The sequence below is a fragment of the Desmodus rotundus genome, chromosome 2 (genome assembly GCF_022682495.2).
Source record: "Desmodus rotundus isolate HL8 chromosome 2, HLdesRot8A.1, whole genome shotgun sequence".
In the NCBI taxonomy this organism is placed as follows: domain Eukaryota; kingdom Metazoa; phylum Chordata; class Mammalia; order Chiroptera; family Phyllostomidae; genus Desmodus; species Desmodus rotundus.
The window spans coordinates 167,946,722-167,967,276 of NC_071388.1; the positions used below are offsets into that span (position 1 = coordinate 167,946,722).

The window sequence follows — 20,555 nt, forward strand, 5'->3', positions numbered from 1 at the left end:
GGGGATAATAATTACAGAAATCAACTTCTCTCCTAAACTAAGTTCAAAAAGCTTATTACACTCAAAAAAAATCATTTCCAACTCCTGTTGTACTTTCTATTGTGAAGGAAGAAAGTTGTCTACAAAATGGCAAATAGCTGCTCAATGTAGGAAGCAAGGAGGTAGGAAATTTGCATTAAACAAAAAAAAATATTGAGCAATTATTGCTCACCTATGCCTCCCCATCCAAATAAACAAACAGCCCTGCATGCTAACTATTCTGATATATCCATTTAAAAATAATACTATCAGCTATCCATGACAACATGCCAAAATAAGGTCTCAGATATCTGATTTCAAATAAATTGAAAATAAAAGATTTCTTATAGTATACCTCTAAGTTTTTAGACACATACCTGACCTTCAGTGTTCTGTGTAAAGACAATATCATCTATTACATCTATTTTTTTTCAAAAATCCAAAATCTGTATTTTGAGGTGAAATAAGCACTAAATAAATGTTTATTCAAGTTCTCAAAGGTAAAAAACATGACTGAGAAATGGAGAATTTATAATTCCTAGCATTTCCTCAATATGAATGCTATACAGAAAATGAAAAAACCTGTAACAATAAGATACATAATAAAAGTGGTTGGCTTACTTGGTCACTACCAGCCTGTTTTTCCTCATGCTCTCAACTCCTGGCTTTTCCCTTTCAGGCTCCCCTTTCTTACCAGTTTGTTTTTTTGACTTCTTATTCACTGCTTGACTAATCGTTTTGGCACAATGCTTGGGCAGCAACTAAATTTAAAAAGAATAAAATCTAACATTACACCAATTACTTTGAAAACACATTAACTATTCAAGTAAACCTTAGCTGAATCCAGACTATGCAGGAAATATCATGCTAGTACTAAGAACAGAGATATAAATAAAGAGTGGCATTTACCTAGTTTAGGTAGCCTAAGCTTAGTGGAAAACAGAAATAGGTAAATTTGTGTGAAGAAACACTTCACAGAGGACGTTATATCAACACTGCACTTTAAAGGATAAATTAAAAAAAAAGACTGGGCAAGCAAAGAACAAGAACGAACATTTTAGTGGGAGGAAAAAGGCCTAAGAAGAACAAAACTATGTTAGGACATGATGCATTCACAATCTGGTGAGAATTAGTAGGTGATGAAGCCTAAATGCAGGCAGAACACTGAAGTGTGAACTTTCTGGACAGGACTTACAATGCTAACCTAAGGGCTGGACTTTACATTGTAAGTAATCCTAAAGAGAGTGGCAATTTTTTAAAAAAACCTAATAATGGAGCTTCAAAACGAGAGGTAATGAGATTTACTAAGTCTAAGAAAATAGAAAATTAAAAAAAAAATGGCTAATATAATTTTCTTGCATTCATAAACAAATTTCCTATCTGTAAGGAGACATTTAAATTGTTACCTGGTCACTAAGTGTACATTGTTCTGTGCAAATATCAGTTATAAGATTTCTAGCTTGTTTGGCCATTTCATCCAGGAACATATTACATAGGGAAAGACTGCGATCGCCAATATGATGTCTCTGTTAAAGGAGAATTAATAATAATAGTTACAAAAAAGTAGTTTGAAACAAAACACTCTTTAAATAAACATGGAAAATAAGGTTAAAGTCTATTCTACAATAAGGAGTGGGGGGTTAGAGATTATTATTACATACATTATTTGTATGCTGCTAAAATACATTTAAGATAATGTACAAGAATATAAAAATACTTAAACATGCAAAATAATTGTTCCTTCATCTATCAAGATACCTTACAATGTATTTCGTTTAAAATGCCCTTTAAAACTTTAAAGGCGGGAAAGAGGGCAGATACAATTAAATATTGGTTCACTTAAGGAAAGATTTCAAATTACAAATAGTTAAAGAGTTTGTTTAAACAAATTCTGACTTTTGAAAGATAAAACCTCTCTCTTGCTATCACTTCCTCCTGAAAAAAAAGAACAACACTGAACTAGCCTTGCTTCAAATTTACTAGATTAACTTATTTAAAGTACAGTGCTGATTTCACTACTCCCCTTCAATGGCTCAGAAATGCTGAGATTGGAAAACGAAATCAGTAAGGTTTCTTAACACATCATAAGTCTCTCGGGGATCTGCCCTCTGCCTCTAGCTGCAGCGCTGAGAAGAGAATTTAAGACAAAGGCAGAGGCAGAGGGACCACTTAGCAGACTGTAACAATAATCCAGGCAAAAGATGATGTGGCTTATAGAGGGAGAGAAGAGTTTGGATATAACTCTGTGGTTGAACAACACTATGAAGATAATTAATGCCACTGAACTGTACATTTAAAAATAATTAAATGGCACATTTTTTGTTAGATGTATATGTATTTTTTACTCACAAGAATTTTTAAATACAATTTTAAAAAATGGGGTAAATTGTTGAAAATTTTAAATGCCTGCAAGAAAATTTTTACTTTCATTTGCAATACAGAACCACTGATGACCCTTTAAGAAGAGGCACTCTGGCCCTGGCTGGTGTAATTGAGTGCCAGTCTGTGAACCAAAGGGTTGCCGGTTTGATTGCAGTCAGGGCACATGCCTGGGTTGTGGGCCAAGTACCCAGTAGGGGGTGCATGACAGGCAACCACACATTGATGTTTCTCTCCCTCTCTTTCTCCTTCCCTTCCCCTGTCTAAAAATAAATAAATAAAATATTAAAAAAAAAAGAAAAGGTACTCTGGTGGCACTGTACTAGATAGGTTTAAAGGCAGGAAAACTATTCAAGAATACATATAAAGTACATTAAAAATCTGAGCTACCATAGTGACAAAAGCAATGGAAAATAGAGAACAGATTCAAGGAATGATACTACCCAAATAAAATTAATTGGATTTGATGGGTAACTTAGTGAGAAATACTATGTTGAGGAAAAAAAATAATAGAATATCTTAGGTATATAAAGCTTGAGGAAAAAATCTATTAAATCTAAACACTCTATAAATCTATTAAAATTGGGTGTTAATACCCTCACAACTATTAATCCTAAATGCACTCCCTAATAAACTTCTGTAGGCTAATCTCTGTCTCAGAGTCTGGTTCCAATGGAATACTGGATTACCATCTGCAACAGATGTTGCCTAATGCTTAAAATATTAATAATGCTACTGCTGTCTGTAAGTTTCTATAAGTTCTACAGTTTTAAGGGACTTAACACTAAGTTAAATTATAAATAAATACACTATTTAATTTTAATCTATATTCTTATCACATTTATACAGTGATATTTGTTCCTTAAAAATTAGAATACTGAGTACCTTTTGCATAGATAGTTGGTATCAATAAAACTACTGATTAGTTCAATTATTCAATAACTGTATGCCTACATGCCAACATGTGTATGTCTTACAAATACCAGCAAATCCAGATTCTACTTACTGCATATATTATATTGGCAAGTTACTTAAATTCCTTTTTGATATGTTTAGTCACTAGTTTGTGCATTCAATTTTCAAGTCTTTTCAATGGTTGTTTGAGAGGAAAAGCATACAAAATCAATTACTGTATGTAACTTTATCATAAATAATACCTAACCAACCCACCATTTATTTTAATAAAGGTAATTTCAAGTGACCTTAAGATATGTTCTGATATTTATCCATTCATCCAAATATATATCGTATCTATTGTATCTGTATCAAATACCTATTCAAGCATTCTTCTGCTTCTACATAAGGATACATTAGATGGGAAGCTAGATTAGGTAATCATGACTTTGTGAACATTCTGTCAGCTACATGTTTGGCTGGGTTAGTTTACTCTGCATACCATGTAAGCCAGAGTACTACTCTGAAATTACCTCTTCCGGGCACAGTTCATGTGTGCAACTCATAAAATGAGTGCAAAGTAGTGGAAAAGCAATTGAGTATCTTGACTGAGAGGGTAACTCCAAACACTGTTGAAACATCTTCTCAAAAGCACGACTATAAAAACTATATAAAGAACAATATTAAAAATTAGAATCAATTTTTATAGTTCAAATAAAATTTTCATGATCTAGTATCTTACAGTTAATCTGATTCAAGTAAATGAAAGTCACCAACTGGTAGCATTATTCCCTTGAGAGACTGATTATTTTTCCAAAGAGTTATCTCTTACACACACCCATAATCATTCCAGAGTAATGAAAATATTCTTTGTATAACATTACAAATTTTCAAAAAACTTAAAACAGAAAATAAACCATATCTATAGCATATGAATGTATGACATTCAAATCTCACATCATCAAATTTCAACAAAAGCCCTGACTGATGTGGCTCAGTGGGATGGGCAGCATCCTGCAAACCAAAAGGCTGACAGTTTGATTCCTAGTGAGTTCAATTCCTGGCCAGGCCCCTGGTTGGGGGTATGTGAAAGGCAACTAATTGATGTTTCTCTGGCATATCAATGTTTCTCTCCCCCTTTTTCTCCCTCCCTTTCCTTCTCTCTAAAAAGTCAATAAAATATTTTTAAAATTTTCAACAAAATTAAGGTAGTATTAATTGTAATGAACACTATTATTTTATGTACCACTAAGAAAGAGAAATGTCAATTAAACAATGACACAGCACCAATTTTAAATTACTTCCAGATTTAAGATATGTTCATTGTAAAAGAATATGAGTTGATAAAATATTGTACATTTTGGAATAATAAGACAAACAGTAAAGTTATCTTTATTTTGAATGTTAAAAATAAGAATGTGATTACGAGAAAACAGATAAAAATAAATTAAATGAAAATTAAAAATTTTAAACATTACTCAAATTGTTTTCATTTCCAAGAAAGAGAAGACAACTTACTAATTACTATAGCCTTCTTTTACATTAGGAACCTTTCTGTAGCTCAATAATGCAGTAACAGAAATTGTTCCCTTTTCTTTCCAAGGACACCTTTGGGACAGGCAATAAAATACGGCTTACAATAACCTTAAAAATTCTTGTACATTGACATGTTATGTACTGTGTTTTATGAGTTACTTTAAGAGACACCTGATGCCTTCCTTGTCCGATTTGGATTTCTCCTGCAATACTGCTAATTAAAGCCACCCTAACAAACTGCCAAAATCAGTGTAACTGGGTTACACTTTAAAAATGAAAAGGTTTTCATAATGACAGCTATTCAATACATAGGAAATACTATCATTATCCACTGAGATGATCTCAGCATTTTAGAAATACGTTATCCTAATCAGCCCCCAAAAGAAAAAAGGCCAAAAAGCAGAAAGAGTTGTTATTGTATAGCTCTGAGCCAGAATATTTCAATTTGAATCCTGAACTCACGATAAAGTTCATATATTCATTCAAATATTTATTACATACCTACTATGTTAAGACACAAAAGAAATAAAACATGACCCTCCTTCAAGGACTATATAATGAGAGAAAAAAGAAGAGGCAAAAACTTAAAAGCTACTAAATATAAGACAGAAGCAAAGGAGAATGGAGCACAATGAAAGGAGCAATCACCACTTCATCATAATATTAACGTCTAATTTAATACTAGAGAGTGAATTAGTTGTTATTTTATTTGCAACATTTGCTTTATTTAACCCTAATCCTTTTTTGCTTAATCTAATGATGTAAGAGGGAGGGCCTCAGGGCAATCTGAAGTGACTGTTTTCACCTCCTCAAAAAAAGTGTAACAAATAAATTCACATTAGAAAGAGCTATTCTTAATAGAGAATTTAAAAAATAGATATAAAATCCCGTCTTGGCAAACTACTTTTATAAGTACGCTGTCCACTAGTCCCTTTATTCTTATGATTTTATTATTACTGAACTGTCTTAAGGACTATATTAGTATTAAAAAAGAAATCAAGAAAGATACCTTTAGATACTAAAAATCTCGAATTCTGATTTAAAGATAATTACAACATACCAAAATATGGAGAGATCTGATGTTTCCACCAACATTTCCACCAAGGAATCCACCATTTTTGTATGAAAAATTATTGTATTCATCATCTTTCCAAGTTCTCTGTGATCTGCAAGGCTAAGCGAAGCCTTAGAGACACTAGTATACGCCTGTGAAAGTACAGCAAAAACAAAAGTAGTTTAAGTACAGACCAATGACTTTAGCATTGTCATTCTACAGGGAGAAAAAAAAACACCCACTGTTGAAAAACACTTACGTTTATTGTGACACTGAATCAGTAACAATTCCTTTTAAAAGTTCTCTGTAGTGAAACAGTCCAGCCAAGATGGAGGCATAGGTAGAAACCTTTCTCCTCTCACAACCAAAAGGAGGATAACAACCAATCTAAAAACAATAAACCACCAGAAGTGCCAGAAAATCAAGCTGCATGGAACTCCAACCATCAAGGAATTAAAGAAACAGTCAACCAGACCAACCAAACCGGTAGGAGGGAGACTGGCAAATGGGCGGCCAAAGAACCCATGGCAAGGCAGCAAACCCAGTGGGCGGGGATGGCTGAAGGGAAAACTGAGACTCAGAGCTGACTGTGGACTACAGCAAGGATTGCAACGGTGGGAGAAACTCCCAGTTTCACAAGAGGGGCTGTTGGAAAGTGGGACTAGAGCCCAGCAAGCGAGCTGCATTCTTCCCTCTCTGGCCCCTCCCTCACAGACAGCACCACAGCACAGCAAAGAGGGTTGTCCTGCCCTGGTGAATCCCTAAGACCCCGCCCCCCTACAACTTAACAGGTGCACCGAGACAAAGAAATACGGCCCAAATAAAAGAACAGAGCAAAACTCCACAGAAAGAGCTAAGCAATGAATCCTTACCCAACCTATCTGATGAGGAATTCAAAACACGGGTAATCAAGATGCTCACAGAACTGACTGAACTTGGTCGAAAAATGGAAGAACAAGTGAAGGATACCCAAAGTGAAATAAAGCAAAATATTCAGTGAACCAACAGTGTGACAGGAAGGAAACCAGGACTCAAATCAATGATTTGGAACAAAAGGCAGAAATAAACATCCAGCTGGAGCAGGATAAAGACATAAGAACTCAAAACAGTGAAGAGAGGCTTAGGAATCTCTGGGACAACTTGAAACATTCCAATATCCCAATCATAGCAGTACCAGAAGGAGAAGAGAAAGAGCAAGAAATGGAAAACTTATTTGAACAAATAATGAAGGAAAATTTCCCAAATCTGGCAAAGGAAATAGACTTCCAGGAAGTCCAGGAAGCACAGAGTCACAAAGAAGTTGGACCCAAAGAGGAACACACCAAGGCACATGATTATTAAGTTACCCAAGATTAAAAATAAAGAGAGAATCTTAAAAGCAGCAAGAGGAAAGAAGAGAATTGCCTACAAAGGAGTGCCCATAAGGCTATCAGGTGATTTCTCAAAAGAAACCTTACAGGCAAGAAGGGGCTGGAAAAACATATTTGAAGTCATGAAAGACAAGGACCTACATCCAAGATCACTCTATCCAGCAAAGCTATCATTTAGAATGGAAGGACAGATGAAGTGCTTCCCAGATAAGGTCAAGTTAAAGGAGTTTATCATCACCAAACCCTTATTATATGAAATGTTAAAGGGACTTATCTAAAAAATTGAAGAAGATCAAAAACAGTGAACAGTAAAATGACAACAAACTCACAACTATTAACAACTGAAACTAAAAAAAACAAAACAACAACAAAAAAACCAACGAAAACAAATACTAAGCAAACAACTAGAATAGGAACAGAATCAAAGAAATGGACATCACATGGAGGGTTTTCAGTGGGGAGGGGGAAGAGAGGGGAAGAATAGGGAGGGAGGTACAGGGAATAACAAGCATAAATGGTAGGCATAAAATAGATGGGGAGAGGTTAAGAATGGTATAGGAAACAGAGAAGTCAAAGAACTTATATGTACAACCCATGACATGAACTAAGCAGGGCGGGGAATGCTGGAGGGTTGGAGGGTGGAGGGTGGAGGGAACATAAAGGGGAAAAACTTGGCAAAACTGTAATAGCATAATCAATAAAGTATACTTAAAAAAATGAAATCTCTAACCAAGAAAAAAAAAGTTCTCCATAGTGACCCAAACTTGAAGTTTCTATCAAGAATTTCTTTAAATAAATAAACTGTCCATAAAACAGAATCTAATATATGTGTAATTCATCTGGAACCCAAAAGAAATGGAAGTTACAATATTAAAGGTATACAAAAATTGTCATGTTAACCATACCAGAATTAATTTTTCATCTTGTTTGAGAGAAAAATGCACAGGAATAATCAAATGAGTGTAAGCACTGCACACTGATTCAGTAAGATTTTAGAATATAATGAATCATTAAAAACTGGGTAGTAAAATACACTAGTAATTGATGGATTGTAGAAAAGCACTGAAGATGTTAAATTTAGTGTGCGTTGGCCAAAGTGATGAGGATTTAACCAAAACCATCAGGATAGCCTGGAGGAAAAGAAATTCCACTACAGGGATACCAACTTAAAGAGAGCAGAATCCTGTCCTTGGATAGTAGGCATTCCACAAAGGCAGAGAAAGAATAGGAGGGATACCTACAGAATAAATACTGTTCACTATAGCTAGTTTGAGTGCAAAGAAGAGAAGTAAAATAATGAAAGAGATCCAGCTAGATTATGCAGACCCCTTTATACCATGTTAAAGAATCTAAACTTTCAGTGGTAAACCACTGAAGGTTCTGTGTTGATGGCCAATTGTTTTAGAAAGATTGTTTTGGGACAGGAGAAATGGGGAAGAGTAAGCAAAAATGAAACAGGAGACAGAGGTGTCAGGAGGCAGCAGGGGCAAAAATCCATACAGAATTATGACAATCAGGTCTAGAATGGTGGTCACTTAAAAGAGTTTAAACTGAGAACACTAGATATAGTGGGCGACAGAAAACTTATGGATGATGCTCAGTGTCCCGAATTTTGAGAAACACTCCTTCATGGATCTCATGTGCACCTACACATCTTGCAGAATATGCCCAGAATGCAAGCTTAGACTATTCAACAGGCCATTTCTCAGGGTTGTATTTGCAGTTACCAAATTTGAGGAATGAAGTAATACTCCCTCTAGAACAAAGAGCATGTAAGCTTACTGTTGATGAAAAAAACAAAGGGGTCTTCAAATTCAGTGTTCCTCAACTCAAACACAAACCCACATTCATCTAGGTCCCTCTGCACCACCTCCACGGGACATGGAAGCAAGGGAAAAAAAATGTATATATGCTGATACTCACACTGCTTCCTGTGCAGTGATTAAGTCCTTTGTCCTTGATCCAGGAACCCCATGTCTTGTGCCAGTACTTGTGAAACCGTAAGGGACTAAATAATTATTATCTGGCAAGTATGATAAAAATCAAATCTCAGCCTCTACAATAGCAAGAGGCTACTGTATGAAGTTATCACTCATTAAAATACAGATACCACAGAGAGGGCAGTTTTATATTTTGTTATTTTTGTCTGCCAGAAAATGGGAGAGAATTAAGAAAAATGATGGCAATCTTCTGATGGCAAGATATTCATTGACATTCATTTTTATTAATTTTTTTAACTGATAAAAAATGGGCAAAGGACCTAACAGACACTTCTCTAAAGAGGACATACAGAGGGCCCAGAGACACATGAAAAAATGCTCAACATCACTAGCCATTAGAGAGATGCAAATTAAAACGACAGTGAGATACTACTTCACACAGGTTAGAATAGCCATCATAAGGAAATCAACAAACAACAAGTGCTGGAGAGGTTGTGGAGAAAAGGGAATCTTAGTACAGTGTTGGTGGGAACACAGACTGGTGCAGCCACTGTGGAAAACAGTATGGAATTTCCTCAGAAAACTAAAAATGGAATTGCCTTTTGACTCGGCAATTCCACTGCTGGGACTATAACCCTAGGAATCCTGAAACACCAATTCAAAAGATCCTATGCACCCCAACATTCTCAGAAGACTTATTTACAATAGTCAAGTGCTAGAAACAGCCTAAGTGACCATCAGCAAATGAGTGGATCAAAAAAACTGTGGTACATTTACACAATGGAATTCTACACAGGAGAAAGGAAGGAGGAGATTCCACCCTTTATGACAGTGTTGATAGCATTAGAGAATATTTTGCTAAGTGAAATAAATCAGGCAGTGAAAGACAAATACCCTATGATCTCACCTATAAGTGGTACCTAATCAACAAAAGAAACAAATGAGCAAAACAGAACTAGAGACATGGAAATAAAAAGCGAACTGGTAGTGACCAGAGGGGGAGGGAGAGAGGGGAATAATAGGGAAAAGAAGGGCAAGGGGCAAGCAAAGGAACATGAATAGGGGACTCATAGGCACAGACAATGGCAGGGATTGACTGTGGGAGTGGGGGGAGACAGGGTAGGGGCGAGCAATGGGGAAAAAGGCAGGACAACTATAACTGAAGAACAGTAAATTAAAAAAAAATTTTCTAATTGATTTTTATAGAGAGTGAGGAAGGGAGAGAAGGAGATGGGTTAGAGAGAGATAGATAGATCAATCTGTTGTTGCACTTATTTATGCATTCCTTAGCTGTTTCATATATGTGCCCTGACCAGGGACTCGAACACCCAACCTTGGCATATTGTGATGATACTCTAACCAACTGAACTACCCGGCCAGGGCTACCGCAGACACTCACACGAACTAAGTCTAAATGAAGTTTAATTTACCTTTAATCAGCTTCAGACTACGAAGAATTTAATATTTCACTGCAAAAATAAGTTCAGATAAAATAGATGTTGAAAAAATGAGATAATTTAATGTAAATCACTCATTTGAACTGCTTGAAAACAATGAAAGTAGAAACATGTTACTAAAATAAGAAAAACAGGTTTAAATAAAAGTGTAACATATGAATAACCCAAGTAAATTGGAAGACAGAGGGAAGAAGATAAATAAAAGAGTGATTGGAGATGCGTAAGGAACTAAAGGAACTAAAGAAATAATACAGGGGAAACGAGATGCCTTAGGAAGTAGGAAAAGATGACAAAGACTATCTCTCTCTTAAGACTAGAAAAAAGACAAAGAAAGATCAAACAACCTATAAAAGACCAATGGCCTTAGGATCAAAATTAGATAGAACTCTAATGAAGGCACAAAGCATACTATAGAAATTCTCCCAAAGGATTATCCTTTTTGGCCCTGCTCTACTCAAAACCTACTGATATCTACACACCTCTCTCTCTCTGGCTATGTGCTTGTATCTAACAACTCTTGTCCTCCTACCTAATCAATGATCATTCATCTCTTACAAAGATTTGCTTCTTTTTGTAGTAATACTTTACAACTAAAAAGTCTCTTAACTTGCCCTTTCCTTCTTGTTTGCCCTTTTCCTATGTAAGCCAGTTTCCTATTCAATTCTACTCATCTTTCAATGTCTGGGTAAATTGTTGCTTTCTCTGTAAGCCATTACTAGCAATTTCAGTGTGGGAAAAAAGCATTCTTCCTTCTGAGAAAACTGATTAATTGATAATTATGCTCTGTCAATGATATCTGTTAACTTAACCTTCTAGATTTTCAACTGCTATTTAATTTTTCATATTGTGTGCCTTGTCTCCATCGCAAGATTTACAAAGTCCTCAAAAGAGAATCTGTACTCTACTTGTACTCTACTACATATTATAAAATACTGCTCAATTGTATCTCCTATATCCTACAGTGTGGTCTGTAGGCTTGGAACCTTCATTGTTGACCTCTTCATCATCTGTATCAGTAATTGTTAACTAGTGTGCCATAAGAATTTTTAAAGCATGCAGTACCTGTCTATTTACTCAGGGGTACTGACCTCTTTTCCCTTAGATTGTCACATAAAAAATGAAAACATCCAACGTAACAACAGTCATCTGATATAAATGAAATCAAAATTATACCTGTTTTTTGTCAGATTAGCAAAAAATGTATTTTGGGGTGTGCTGCAGAATTTTAGTTTGTGTGTACCATGAAATGAAAAAGTTTGAAAATCGCTAATTCATTATACGAACCTCCTAGATTCTGGACACTGCCAACCACCTTGTACTTTTGCCCTCTTTCCTATACAAGACTTCCTGGCTTAACTGTATGTCCCATTCTTTCCTTCCTTGGTATGCTTTGTCCTAATGTCACTAAAAAATAAGAGTCTATTATGCAGTAGAAAGGGACTGAGTGACCATATGTCCCAATTATGGTTAGGAACAATGTTTACAGGTTGAACTGTGTCCCCCTAAATGGTATGTTGAACTCATAGTCTCCAGTACCTCAGAATGAGACCTTATTTGGAAACAGAGTTTGTACAGAGGAAATCAAGTTAAAATTAGGTCATTAGAGGAAGCCCTAATCCAATATGACTGGTATCCCTATAAACAGAAGAAATTTAGCCACAGAGATATGCACATAAGGAAGAGAAACAGGAGAAGTGCCATTAGAATGAGGCATATACAAGACAAGGAACACCAAAGATAGCCAGAAGCTAGGAAAAAGGCATGAAACAGTTTCTCCCTCACAGTCCTCAGAAGCAATCAACGCTGCTTGATTTCAGTCTTTTGGCCTCCTGAACTGTGACAACAAATTTCTGTTGTTTAAGCCACCCAGCCTGTGGTTCTTTGTTATGGCAACCCTAGTAAACTATTATAAGCAACTATGGAATACATGAAAGAATGAGAGGGCGGGTAATGCAGGTATTTAAAAAATCTCACAAAGGGAGCCCTGGCTGGTGTGACTCAATGGATTGAGTGCTGGCTTGCAAACCAGAAAGTCAACAGCTCAGTTCCCAGTCAGGGCACACACCTGGGTTGCAGGCCAGGTCCCTTGTGAGAACATGCAAAAGGCATCCAATCAATGTATCTCCCACACATCACCGTTTCTCTCCCTCTCTTTCTCCCTTCCTCCCCCTTTCTCTAAAACTAAATAAATAAAATGTTATTTTTTAAAAAATCTCACACAGAGATATACAGTTCTACACTCTTAATACTCTGAAATGCTTTATATTCTACCATACTGAATAAAGCTAAAATTCTCAAGTGACTCATTCAACTGGGTAAGTTTAATAATCCTGGAAGTATTTAACAAGGGTACATCTGAAATGCATCTAAATCTCCACAAAATTCTACAAACCCAAACGATTCTAGGCACTTTCACAAACAGAGCAGGAAACTGAAACAGTTCAAGCACGTGACAATGACTTTGAAAATTTTAAATGAGCATATCCTTTGGCTGAGTAATTCTACTTCTGTTTCACTTTATAAGCTCTACTTCTGTACTATTCAGAGCTTTTAAAAAAAGAAATAATTTCTAAAATTTATTTTTAATAGGAAGAAAATGGTGATGGAAGGAGACCTGACTTGAGGTGGTAAATATACACAATATACAGATGATGTGTTACACAACTGTACCTGAAACCTACATAACTTTATTAACCAATATCACTTCAATAAATTGAATAAAAAATTTTAAAGTAAATATTTTAATAGGAAGAACATAACCTATAATATATTCACATTTAATATTTTGTGATGGTGGTATTTTAAGTGTTCTTCCTAATCTCCCAACCTGCTCTGTAAGCTTAGGCAAATTACTTAATTCTTTTGGCCTCGGTTATAAAATCATCTCTAAGAATATGCTGCCATAGAACACATAACAAGAAAGTGCCTATATATTTGAAGTTGTAAGGAAACAACCTAAGAAAAGCAAAAGCACCTAAAGGAACTAAGCAAATTGCCAGAGGTACGTTCTTACTAGGAATCCAGTCCTTCCTGAGACTATAATCATCTAAAAATCTCTTCAACAAACATGTACTGCTTATATTATTGTTTTAATTAAACAAAAATTTTATGTTTAAGTTGCAGAACAGTATATAGTATAATCCCATTTACATGTTTGAACACCTAAAAGGATATGCCCAGTTATTAAAAATGAGTCTTACTGAGGAATGAGGCTGGAAAAACTACAAACTTTCATTTTCTACTTTACTTCTGGATACTTTGATTTTTTTTATAAAGAGAATATACTAATACACATATTTTTAAATATGAAGTTATTAAAAACTGGGCCACTGTTTTCCCATAATTATTAGAAATACTTAGGAAGCAATTAAATTCTATCATTAAATTTCCATATACACAAATTTTTTAGGCTTGAACATTAAAGGCTCCCAAAAACAATTTATGTGAATTACATATTAAATAAAAATGTTTAAAGTCCAATGCTTTTTTAGTATTTATGTCTGCATTTCACAAAAATTAAATTTTCAGCAACAAATCAAGAAATTATAAACTATGACCTGTGAACCAATTGCCTGTTTTTGTAGTCTTATTGGAATGCAGCTATCCCCATTTATTATTGTCTAAAGGTGCTCACACACTACAATGGCAGAGATGGGCATTAATGACAGAACATTATAAATGGCCCATAAATCTAAAGTTTATATCAACTGGTTCTAGATTTTAAATACTCTGTCAAAAAAAAAAATTTGTGCTTTCACTTTAAATACAGGATCCAGCATAAATAACACCCTTTTTTTATTACATAATCTTTTATTACAAAATCATAAGCATGTAAGTCTGTAACATAACAAAATCACACTCAAGCACACCATGTGACATTTTAGGTGAAATGTTCAAATTAAAACTATAAATTATTACACCCGTATTATTACCCTACCAACCACACTCAAGCAGGCATTACTACTTCTGCCAGACCCTGTGTCTGAATCAAAATAATCAAGAGAGATTATTGGAATTTAAACATCTGGACATTTAAAAATTATAATCTATTTCATTCAAAAAAAACCCTTTTATATTGGTCTAAGTTAGAAATATGTATCCAAGTTTAACAACTAGTACAAAATGTTTCTTCTATATACAACTCAAAAGTAAGGAAACAAACGATCCAATTTAAAAAATGGGCCGATGGCCCTGGCTGGTATGGCTCAGTGGATAGCAAACCAAAAGGTTGCCGGTTCAACTCCCAGTCAGGGTACAATGCCTGGGCTGCAGACCAGGTCCCCAGTTGGGTGTGTGCTAGAGACAACCAATTGTTGTTTCTCTTGTACACCAATGCTTCTCTCCCTCTTTTTCTACCTCCCTCCCTCTCCCTCCAAAAATAAATAAAATGTAAAATCTTTAAAAAAATTAAAAATGGGCAGATGATATGAACAGACGATATACAGATGGTCAACAGGTTCATAAAAAGATGCTCAGCAAACTAATCATCATGGAAATGCAAATCAAAACCACAATGAGTTACTGCCTCACAACTGTTAGTATTAGAATGACTATTATCTAAAAAAACACAAGAGATAAGTGGTGGCGAGGATGTGGAAAAAGGGGAACCCTTATACATTACTGGTGGGGATCTAAATGGGTACAGCTACCACAGAAAACAGTTAATGGAGGTTCTTCAAAAAATTAAAAACAGAACCATCTTATGATTTATCCAAAGAAAATGAAAACACTAACTCAAAAAAATATATCTGTACCCCCATGTTCACTCCATCAGTATCTACAATAGCCAAGATATGGAAACAACCTAAGTGTCCTTTGATGGATGAGTGGATAAAGAAGTTGTGGTATGTGTGTCTCTATGTATATATAGATGTGTGTATACACTGTATATATGTGTGTATATGCATATACGTGTACATACATACATCTACATGCACTGAAGTATTTTCAGCCATAAAAAGGAAATTATGCCATTTGCAAAAATATGAATGGACCTTGAATGCATTATGCTAAGTGAAATAAATGAGACAAAGAAAGACAAAGACTATATGACCTCACTTATATTTGGAATCTAAAAAAATAAGAAAACAAAACAAATAATCTCATAGACAAAGACAACCAACTGGTCTTTGCCAGAAGCAGGGCATTGGGATTGAGTGAAATAGGTGAAGGTGGTCAAAAGGTACAAACTTTCAGTTAAATAAACCCTTGGGATGTAGTGTCCCAGTATGGTTATCACAGTTACTAATACTGTATGGTAGCCCCATTATCCACGGTTTCACTTTATGCAGTTTCAGTTATCTGTGCTCAACTGCGGTCTGAAAATACTAAATAGAAATTTCCAGAATTAAGCAATTTGTAAGTTTTAAATTGCACACCATTCTGAGTAGCATAATGAATTCTCACACTATCCCACTTGGGACGTGAATTACTGCTTTGTCTAGTGTATCTACACTGCATAAAATGCTACCCTCCCATTCGTCACTCAGTAGCCTTCTCAGTTACCACATCCAACTATTGCAGTAGTGGCGCTGCTTGTGTTCAAGTAACCCTTATAGTAGCCCAACACTACATCACAATGCTTTTGTCATTCACCTCACTTCATCCCGTCACATAGGTACTGTATCATCTCTCATCACCACAAGAAGGATGACTACAGTACAATACAGTATTTGGAGAGAGAGACCACATTCACGTAAGTTTTGTTACAGTACATTGTTATAATTGTTCTATTTTATAATTATTGTTGTTAATCTCTTATTGTAACTAACTTATAAACTAGACTTTACCATAGGTTTGTAAATAAAGGAAAAAACAGTACACATAGGGTATGGTACTATCCATGGTTTCAAGCATCCACTGGGAATCTTGGAACGTACCCCCTTCACATAAGGGAGGGACCACTGTATTATTATCTGACAGTTGCTGAGAGAGTAGATCTTAAAAGTTCTTGTCACAAGAAAAACTTTATAACTGTGTGGTGATAGATATTACTAGACTTATTGTGATCATTTCCCAATATATTGAATCATTATGTAAACCTGAAACTAATATAATGTTATATCAATTACATACCAATAAAAAGTTTCTTCTATGAGGTAAAGATTATAATTAGTTATACAAAAGAAATCCTTTGAACAGGTATATAACAATGAGTATTTTTTTCATTTTAAGTAATGTCTTCATGTTAACTAAGGTATTCAATAACAACAGAATGATAATGAAAATTATGAAGTTATTCTTACCTGTAATCTAAACCAATCTAATCTCATTCCTCTGAAATCAAACACTTCCCCATCTTCAACTATAATAAAAGAAAAAGTTTACAAAGCAAATTAACAATTTCACAAATCTATAATCACATTTCAAATTTTAAGAGCTAAGACAACTGCACTTCTGAGTACATATTCAAACTAATTAAAAGCAGGGTCCACAGCAGTATTATTTACAATAGCCAAAAGGTGGGAAGCACCCCAATGTCCATGAACAGAAAAATGGATAAACAAAATGTGGTTCATTATGGAGCATTAAACAACAAGGAAATTCTGACACATGCTACCGTGTGGCTGAACCTTAAAGACATTATGCTAGTTAAATAAACCAGTGACAAAATGACAGATACTATATAATTCCACTTATATGAGGTATCTCGAGTAGTCAAACTCATAGAAGCAGAAAGAATGATGGATGCCAGAGGCTGGGAGAAGAGGAAATGGGGAGTTGCTATATAATAGCATAGATTTTCAGTTTGGCAAGATGAAAAAGTTCTGGAAATTGGTTGCACAACCATGTGAAATATTTAACACTACCAAACTGTACACTTAAAAATAGTTAAGAGAGTAAATTTCATGTTATGTGTATTTTGCAATAAAAAAATTAATAGCTAAGACAGTGAAATAATTCTCAAATCTTACAAAGATGATGTTAAAGGAGACAGTTATATTCTCAGAGAAATGTAAAGTGTAGACTTTTCTCTTCAACTCTGATTCTCAGTGGTGTTTACATGTCAATTTAAAGGAGCTAGAATAGAGCTTGAGGATTCCAGTGAATAGAAACTTTAAATAGCACACTAAAGTTCTACAATATAACTATATAAACTAAATGTCACCAGGCAAGTTTATAATAGTTTCATTATGTAAGTGTAATAAAATAAATTATTTATTACTCAGAAACTGTCAAAGTTTCTGATACCTCTTTCTTAAAGAATATAAAACTACACCACCATATACACCTATTGAAATAAAGTATTCAAATAATGGAGAGGCAGTCCAGTATATGACATCTTTTAAGACTGAACAGACGTGAACTTAAAATTCCCAGGGATATGAATCATCCCTTTGTTCAGCATATCCACACCGTATATGGTACATGCTAGTTAGTCACTTATCAGCTATCTTGGTATTGCAGTGCTTCTGTTCAAGTAATCCTTACTTTACTTAATGGCCCCAAAAGTGCAACAGTGATGCTGGCAAATTGAACATGCCAAAGAGAAGCTGTAAGCACTTCCTTTAAGTGAAAAGTTGAGTATGGCGTTATTTTGAGAGACAAACCACATTCACATAACTTTTATTATAGTATGTTTTTATAACTGTTCTATTTTATTATTAGTTGTTGTTAGTCTCTTACTGTGCATAAAATATAAATTAAACTTTATCACAGGTATGTATATATAGGAAAAAACAGTACAGCTGATCCTTAACAACACTGGTTTGAGCTGCAGTGGTCCACTTTCTTACACACAAATTTTTTCAATATATACCCAGTACTATAAATGCATTTTTCTCTTCCTTACAATATTCTTAGTAACATTTTCTTTTCTCTAGCTTACTTTAAGAATACAGTATATAATACAAATAGATACAAAATATGATTAATCAACTATGTTATTGGTAAGGTTTCTGGTCAACAGTAGGCTATCAGTAGTTAAGTTTCAACTGTGCAAAGGGCCAGCACCCCTAATCCCTGTGTTATTCAAGGGTCAACTGTGCATGGAGATATATATGTGTGGTTTAGTACTATCTGCAGTTTCAGGCATCCATTGGGAATCTTGAAATATAACTCCTGCAGGTAAGGGGGGACTATTGTTATGTTCAAAAAATAAGTGGTTCTTTAAATATTAACTGTTAAATCTTTTCCTTAATAATCAAATTTGAAAGCCTAGTTAAAAGAAAATATGATTTTATTTAAAAGCCTTATTACCTTGTTTTACACTTAGGGAAGTCATAGTGTTAACAAAAGAGGACATGATGATGGATTCATCTTCAGGGCAAACAGAAAGATTCTGAAAAGAAACAAACAAACAAAAAATGTTAAAATCATCTAACTGAGAAACAATTCATAGGTCCATCAACTGGTGGACAGATAGCCATACTATAGGATATTTTTCAGCAATAAAAAAGGTACAAAATGTTGATAAATACAATAAAATGAATGAATCTCAAAAACAGGCTAATTGAAAGAAATCAAGAACAAAAAGTTATATAGTATATGATTCCATTATATGATTTTTTCTTAAAGGCAGAAAGTGACAAAAAGCAGATGAATGTCAGTCAAAGAGGGAACCAACTACCAAGTGCACAAAAGAACATTAGGTGTTGGAGGAGGTGTTCCACACCTTGATTGTTATGGTGGCCACATGAATGTATTCACAGCTGCCAAAGCAAAACTATAAACTAAAAACTGGTGATTTGCATTAGGTGTAAATTATACCTCAACAAAATCAGAAACAAAAAGAAATACCTCTCAAACTGGCTAAAAAAAAAGAAAGAAAATTTGATAAACTCCATCTGAAATAGATAATAAATTTTTTAAAAGTGGATACTTAGCTCACAAACAGCATAAATAAGACATTAAGACCTACACAAGTGTGAATTTATATAATGTCACTATGCACTTAAAAATGGTAAAAATAAATTTTGTTACGTATGTTTTATAATAAAAAATTGAACACCTTATTACAATGAACTATATTATATTAATAGGTTAATCTTAGTTCTAAATTTAAATTCCAACAAATGGTTAAAAACACTGTGCTTGTGCTTCACAGCAGAAGAGGTGGTAAAAAGTTCAAACATCTGGTTAAGACACCACTTCGAATATTGGCTGTTACTTATGAACTGGGCGATATTGAGCAAGTTACATTAAGGTACTTTTTTCTTCAAATAATGATAACCATACCTTCCTTCACAGAATTGTTCTACAGATGTAACAAAATACACTATCGATAATTTGACAAACATTAATTAGTATTATTGCTGCTACTACTACCACTATAATTCCAGAAAAAATAAGAAATTCATTTTCTCAGATTGTTAACATACAGTTTACATAAAGGACACCAAATGACTTAAAAATTTTAAAATGATAACAAAAATCTATACACTTTATTAGTAAGTATCCAACTAGCCACAGCAAGTTTCAAAATGAAATGAAACCAGAAGTCTGATTTACTTTCTAGACTGTGAAAGCATGACAGCCTCTGATATATTTGGTAAGTAATAACTGTTCAAATAAAACTGCAGTAAAGCAATAACACAGGAGGAATAAAATCAGCTTTTCTATTCTCTGTTTTAGTAGACATTCTAGACAGGAAGCATCTGAGCTCCATCTAGTGGATAAAAAAAAGAAACACTAGCTTAGAATAATTTAGAAGCTGTATTTAATTTAAGGTAAACAATCACAAGACATTATTTGCTTGTTTAGGTAGGTTTCAAAAAAAAATGAAGATTTCATGTGTGGTTATTTCTCTGGAAGACCAGTAGTTTTAGAGCCTTAGTACAGTCTTAATATAAAAAGTATTGGTGATATTCTTCCTTCACATGAAATGTTAACTTACAGCAGTTTTTAGATACCTGTGATTTTATAAAATGAAGCAAAATAAATACTATTTTCTTTACAGTTTATTGGG

The 20,555-nt window shown here is 34.4% G+C and overlaps 1 protein-coding gene across 4 annotated transcripts in view; it reads right to left on the reverse strand.

The window, feature by feature from the left end:
* NCKAP1 (NCK associated protein 1) overlaps positions 1-20,555 on the reverse strand; it is a 107,771-nt gene that overhangs the window by 28,472 nt on the left and 58,744 nt on the right. For all 4 annotated transcript variants that reach the window (XM_053918832.1, XM_053918834.2, XM_053918831.1 and 1 more), the window contains 6 exons: positions 18,848-18,929; positions 16,894-16,952; positions 5,888-6,033; positions 3,825-3,957; positions 1,425-1,544; positions 640-779 (listed from right to left, as the gene is read on the reverse strand). In XM_053918832.1, coding sequence (XP_053774807.1) covers positions 640-779; positions 1,425-1,544; positions 3,825-3,957; positions 5,888-6,033; positions 16,894-16,952; positions 18,848-18,929 — 680 coding nt within the window. The remainder of the gene's footprint in view (positions 1-639; positions 780-1,424; positions 1,545-3,824; positions 3,958-5,887; positions 6,034-16,893; positions 16,953-18,847; positions 18,930-20,555) is intronic.